This window comes from Rhamphochromis longiceps, linkage group LG4 (genome assembly GCF_057381845.1).
Source record: "Rhamphochromis longiceps isolate RC_006_pf linkage group LG4, R_longiceps_female_GT1.1, whole genome shotgun sequence".
NCBI classification, from domain to species: domain Eukaryota; kingdom Metazoa; phylum Chordata; class Actinopteri; order Cichliformes; family Cichlidae; genus Rhamphochromis; species Rhamphochromis longiceps.
The window spans coordinates 11,202,755-11,209,753 of NC_140560.1; the positions used below are offsets into that span (position 1 = coordinate 11,202,755).

General features: G+C 39.2%; 1 protein-coding gene across 2 annotated transcripts; it reads right to left on the bottom strand.

Moving 5' to 3' along the window:
• On the bottom strand, nt 1-2,050 carry pde6hb (phosphodiesterase 6H, cGMP-specific, cone, gamma, paralog b). Of its 2 annotated transcripts, XM_085403260.1 has the most exons (3): nt 1,927-2,050; nt 821-978; nt 1-729 (listed from the first exon to the last, which is right to left on the bottom strand). In XM_085403260.1, exons 2-3 carry the CDS (start codon nt 961-963, stop codon nt 612-614), a joined length of 261 nt encoding a protein of 86 aa, XP_085259386.1. In that variant the 5' UTR covers nt 964-978; nt 1,927-2,050; the 3' UTR covers nt 1-611. The 2 variants fall into 2 exon arrangements, with proteins under 2 accessions (XP_085259386.1, XP_085259385.1); XM_085403259.1 differs by lacking the exon at nt 1,927-2,050 and having other exon boundaries at nt 821-979.
• Between the last annotated feature and the right edge of the window lie 4,949 nt (nt 2,051-6,999).

Sequence of the window (6,999 nt, forward strand, 5' to 3'; positions counted from 1 at the left end):
TTTTTCACCATTACAGCATGTTGCACACCCACACTGCATCCCTTGGTGTTTACAACAACCTTGTGCACAAGGAGTAGAAAATACAATGCAAAACAAAAGAGGGAGGAAGTACAAAAGGAAGATAAGGTAAAAAGGTTTAACGCTTAGAACAAATTATTTACATTTGTAATTACAGCTAGAAGCAAATACAAGCTAGTGTTGACAAGTGTTTTGCTTGCATCCATTGCCGTGGGTCGGGAGTGGCACAGGGAGGCAGGGAAGTCCACATGAGGAGGGGGGAGGAGTCGGGAGGAGACTACGCTAGGTGGATGAAGGGGAAAGGAAAAAGGTAGGTGGAGATGGTTTTCTCGTCTTTTCATTTCAAGTATATATACTGTAAACAGTATCATATTATAATATAAAAACAACAACATCATTATGCTTTCCGTCCACTTAGTGGCACAAAGCAAGAGGTAGATAGACGAGAGGGCATTAGGGGGTTTGCTGGCAGCCTTATCACGACGTGCCAAGCTGAGGTGGAGAGAAGGCCAGGTGGAAAGGATTAGACAGAGGAAGGGTGCAGGCAGGCGAGGAAGGCTGGAGGCAGGCGAGGAAGGCTGGAGGCAGTGGGTTTAAATGATGCCGTATTTGGCCAAGTCGCTGAGCTCCATGTCGCCGAAGGCTTCCCATGGGCACACCACTGAGAAGTCTGTGCCAAGACCATCCATGCCAGGGATATCATCACCAAAGCTGGAGAAAGAGGAAACAAAGAGGTGAGCGTCCAAAGTCCTGATCTGTTCCCTAATCTATACATTTAAATATCACAAAAACTGTGTTTTACCCCTTCTGGCCTGGCTTGGGGGCCTTGCTCTTGAATGTGCGGGTCTGCCTCTGCTTGAACTTGGGTGGCCCCTTCTTGGGTGTAGTGGGGCCTGTGGTTCCACTGAGGGCCAGGGCGCTTCCTGCTGGGGGGCTGGCGTTCATTTCTACTGCGGATCTCTGAAGGCAGAAAGACATTGATAAAGCCTCGCATTGCCTCCTGCTGCCCTCGTGCTAATCCTGTTTGCTTCCAGCGCTCGGTGCCAATCCATGGAGATTACACAGATTAGCTTTACAGACAGATTAGCTCTAATCCCACTGTAATCCACAGTGGACTAATTGCCCTTCTTGGACAGCAAGAATGACATGTGCAATAAGAGGAAGACCTTCATTCTTGACCTCCAACTTTTCCATTTGCTCTTTCATCCACCTGACAGTTTGGAAACCAGACTCGAAAACAAGTTTGTCTTAACTTTGATAATCTTGATATAAGTTTTTTTTTCTTGTTGTTGTTTTGGCTGAATAAGTGAGGCTGTTATTGTCAAATCACATCACGGCGTTCTCTTCACTGTATTGAAAACGCCTTGACCAAAACATCCCTGCCTGTTCCCTTTGCTCTCGTCTTAAGCCGTGTCCTTTCTGAGCCCCCCTTTCCTCTGACTGCTAACACTGTTAAGGCATTCTGACAGAGGTGGAAGAACACCCTGGCTTGTGATGTTATGCACCACCTGCAGATACAGACAGCCTGCGGATGCAGAGGCTCTCCTGATCTTTCAGCTGAACGGTGATGCAGAGACGCTGCCCGGCAGGCTCACGACCATCTGTTTGCTTTGACTGAACGTTTTGCAAATCCAGTGCATCTTTGTTAGCCCAAAATAGATGTAGATTTTATTTTTTTTATTGCCTTGTTGTCTTTCTTCCTGCTTTCCTTGTATTCGTTTACAATTTTAGCAGATACATTATCATCACACTAAATTATCATTGTTATCTTTCCAGCTGTCAGTTATCCACGTACCTACGTATCTACTGCTACTTTTATCCTTATTATATGTTACATTGTAGCGCCACCCGGGTAGTTTCATCACTAAACAAAGTCAATAAAGTTGCAGCTGCAGAGTTTGCACTTACTTGCAGTCACAGATTTCCCAGTTGCTGCTCAGAGCTGCTTCTCTCTGCTCCTTGAGTAAGTGAAGTGTGTTGTCTGTGTTGCACTTTTATACTATTAATTCTAATCCCCACATCAGCCTTTTTCCAGTCACATGGTCACCAGAGAAGGTCAGCCAAACTTCTCCACCCATCCAGGATCTTCTGCTCCCCGCCCTCCCCACCTCTCAGCTCCCTTGTTCCCATTGGCCCCGCCCCACTGCTGTCCTACCTGCCATGGGATGGAGGTGGTGCAGCCTGCTGGAACAGATCATTCAAAGATCAATCTGGAAGGACTTTTATCTCACTTATCCCTCTAAACCCCCAGCACGCCTGCATTTAGCTTTGTCGTGAGAAGACAGCCGGTCGCGTTTCAGGCCCATGTGAGACGTTGTTTTCACATGTGGGTCTGTGCAGCTACACCAGTAAACAAAGAGCAACCCGACCTTGAGGAAATTTAACCATACCAACAGCTCAAATACAATTAAAAGCAACTTTAATGTGAGAGGTATGAAATTTGAAAAAACAAACAACAACAACACTCATTGACTCAGGTTCAGGCCCAAAGTCAAAGATCCAGCCTTTCTAGACTCTCCAATAATGCTTCTATGATACCAAGAAGTATCATAGTAAACTCGGCTATTTACCTTTAATTACACATGATATATGCATGAAGATTTAAGCAAAAAAAAAAGTGCATTTCAGTTTTATTGTGGGAATTTGATAATGTCACATTTGCAGCCTGGAAAATGACAACATGACAACATGTTTACACATTAAGTTTCTGTAGCCATGTTTGGTTTAACAGGTATTCCTGGAATCAGCGTTAACTACGCAACCGTTTCGGTCCGAACCTTCACAGCGTGAGTTTGGCAGCTTCACTCTCAGAGACCTGCAGCAGTGTGGGAGGTCCACTTGAACAGTAAATGAACTCATTAACACCAATAAAAAACAAAAGACCTCCCTCCTGCCAGTTCCGTTCTTTTTAATGAACATAAAAAAAATCTAGAACTCGATGAAGAGCAAGATGAGCAACCTTCGACTTCATGCTTCTGAATATTTTTTCTACAGAGTGGAGATGAAATAAGAGGAAATGTTAAACTGAGCCTCGCTGGGTGGCTACCTGATATCTTTTTTTTAAATTCCAATATCCCAAGGGAGGAAAATGACAGGAAAAACTGCAATTCTTAATCGACACTTCTCTAAGCCATTAACATTTAAATGCTTTATTAATTCAGCCTCACTCATCTGGAAAAGAACGTCCACAGTTGATTTAATACTTTAGATTTGCTCATGAAAACTTTCACATGAGAAACAACTTGCATGAATAAATCATAACACAAGATGTGTAAGTCTTGAGAGACTTATATATATATATAACATATAAATATTTACTGTTTGAGGGAGAGCGAAACTTTCTCGTCTTTTCCATACGGGCTGTGTGTGGAAAGTGTTGATCTAAAGGTCGGATCCCAGATTAGACTGCTTGGAAGCGGGATAAAATAAGAGAAAGACACAACACAACCACATAACGCTGACTCAAAACATAGGAAGACATCGTCTAATTTCTGCTAATTTAACATAAAGTCAAGAGGCGTTTAATGCAAATTTAACCACACAGACATACACTCCTATATTTATCCAAAAACAAGTAAAAGTCTGATTTAATTGAAAATCTTTTCATTTAAAAAAGGAATAAAGAGAGAGACCTGGAAAAGAGGGCAGTAGAAATTGTAACAAAGATACAACTATACACAATACAAGACAGTGAACACAACATCCAGATCATAAGCAGTTTATTACAGAAATATTTCAAAGATGTTTTTAGGATTCTGTTAATCACAGCAAACATGACATGGGAAAAATGTGCACGCTTCACACAACCGAGCCAAAATGGCACCATTTAAGCTACACAAATACACATAAAGCTGAACGTTTATAAGATAAATAACAAGGATGCAGTTCTGAGGTGGTCGGGTTGTGAAGGAGGTATGTTTACTAGTTTAACCTATCGGTGGAGTAACATCAGCCTAAACATGAAATGAAGGTGCGGTTGTTACCAGTTTTTGACTGAGCTCAGAAGATCAGGGTGTCGTCTCAGTCATCATAACAAGTCACAAATATGAACCTCACAGGGTTGATGGCAGCGGGAAAAAGTACATTTTAACATGTAAACTGAGTCGGCTCAGCAGACCAGCCTTTCATCCTGTGCACTTACAGAGGAACCAGAGGAGCTCTCAATAAGAAATGAGAACATGATTTATGAAGTCTTGAGGCATGCTAAAATATTGACAATATGTTCTTTTGTATGGATGACCTCAAATCAACAATTAATGTAATTTTATGCGAACAGTGGCGTTGTATGCCTGTTATTAATAACACTAGTCATTTGATGCTAATGCTACAGTATTCTTTGGCCAGTTGAATGCTATTAGCAAACTGTTATACTTACTCACCCTGAGAAACATAGGTTTACCTGAACATATTAATAACATGCACCTCACAAAAATGCTGGAAAAAAGCAGATTTTTGTGGTCTGGACTGTTTCACATGGTTTGAAATCCAAATACTTTTGCACATATACAGTTATACAGTTTCTTTTTATCTCACAAATGTGTCAAATGATGTAATTTAATATGGATACTATAAACCTGGTGTGTATATTTGTAGATTAAAAATAAGTATGTCCAATACTTTCTAAACCAGATGTTATTGTGGTGAAATTAAACTGATATGAGGCTTTTATAAACTTTTACAGTCGCAAAAACTACAAATAGGTCATTTTAGTCTCTAGTAGGTGGTTGCTCTGCAACACTATGACATTATATCTAGATAAGAACCAGTGGGGTGAGGTGTATTGGTGTGCCAGGTTTGATTGCTCAACTACTGATGAGGTAACTCACAGACAGACAGAGATTTCATGTATTAAAAGATTATAGATTACACTGTCCTTCATTTGTAAATAAAGAGCTCAGACACATTCATAGTTACTCTTAGTTATTAAATTAGATTTAGTAACCAATGTAAAGGGCACTCTCAGATTTTTTTTTAAATAGTCTGAATATGGGGGTGATCACATCCTGTGCAATGATCAGTTGCACCAATGCATGCACCTGCTCCTAAAAGAGGACACGATAATGGCTAAGCCTCTTTAAATGTATGTAGGGTGTAGAAGGGAAGGAGGACAGACCTGTCCTCTTTACCACAGACTGCACGTCTGTGCTGTGTAATGTAAGTGTGGATCTTACTCTACAGGTGGGGAAACACGGGTTTGTTTCATTTAGGACATTAAAGATTGATTTTAGGGTCTTTTCATTTGTCTATGAAGCCATGCATTTCACACCTCTATTGCTCCACCTTAGCTCTTTTAGATCCTCTGAAGGACTGATCAAAGACTCTGTAATATTCTAATATTCTTTAAAATCTTCCCCCTTTTGAGACACTTTTTACACATACATTCAGAGCATGTATTGGATGTTTCTTTTCAGTGCCCTTCGGTTATTCTTAGTGATAGTTTGGTAGTTATTTTATTTTACCAGTGACTTGATTTGCTTGGATTACACATCTGTTTCTGTGGTGTTGATTCATTTTTGTTTTTTATTTTTATTGCTTTTCAAACCTTATTTATTTTATTTTGATTTTTTTGTTGTTGATTTCCTTATTCCATTCCACCTTTTAAATTGTCTTCTACTTTTTATATTTGTATTTATAAATGATGATTTTTTTTCACTTTTTTCTTTTTAATTTTTCACAGTTTTTCATTCCACATTTTGATTTGATTTGTTTATTCTGTTTTATTTTTAAATAACCTAATTTACTAAAAAAAATAGGTTAAAATATGAGAAATAATACTTATTTATTTCTCATAAAAGTTTTTGTTTTTTTCTCTTTTTTCATGCTCTGGTATTTCGTTGCACTTGTGATGTTTATCTTGAAAGGTCCTATAGAAATAAAGTTTTAATTTACCTACTGTTGGCTGCTGTATCATTTTAACTTTTAGGATAAATAATGACTTGACACTGTGTTGAGCGATCAGGTTTGTTTCTTAATTTAAAGACTTTTTATTTAACTTCTTCGGAAATTTAACATGCAAAGCTTCAAAATATGAAACCGTATCATCTGCATACAGAAGCCCAAAGAGTCTTAGATAGACCTCCACACCACCATCACTCGTGTCCACAGCAATGACAGCCCCTTATGATGTCCACTTATTGTATATTTAAAATAATTCCAGAAAGCAAAGGTGATAAAATCATCACCTTATTGAAACCCATTATTGTGATTCGGACAATCGCGTATTTTGTTATTTATAAATTATACACAACCTATTAATAAACCTATTTCCACTCAATTAAAAGCTCTTTTTGTAATAAATAAAAGCACAGTACAGTCATTCTTACAGTGCACATACAAACCAGTTACATTATGTAAAACAAAGATTGTTGAGTAACCAGCCTGCTCTCCCAGAAAACCCACTGTGGTTAAAGTAGAAGTCAGACACTGATTATTTACATAAATAAACAAAAGACATAAGGAGTGCAATTCCTCTGTAATTTGCTATACAAGTTTAATTATTCCTAATGTCCATTTTGTTGGTGTGATCCCTGTTCTCCACACAAAGTTAAATAATTTGGTAACCAGCTCTTCAAGACTTGCCTTGCTGTGAGTACAGCTAATTCATCTAAGCTTGTTTACCTGTGGCCTCGTTATATTAGCAGGGCAGGTATTAACAAGCCACTCCTCAGTTAAAGGCAATAACAGTGGCCCAGACTGAACCGCAGAGCAGCTACACGCAGTTTTGATTTCTTTTACAGGTCAGTGTGTCAAGTGTCCACACTTTTCTTGTCTGTATGCTAATACTCACTGCTAACACTTAATACCGAGACTACTAATTAAATTAGCATACAGGCTTGAAACTGAAAAGTAGCTCTGGGGCAGCATTATGACTCAATACTTCAGCGTGTGTGTGTGTGTGTGTGTGTGTGTGTCTTTGCAGTGCGTTAAACTTTACAGGCAGCGTTGTAAAGGTTGTCAAATTTATGGCTTCAGCAGACAGGT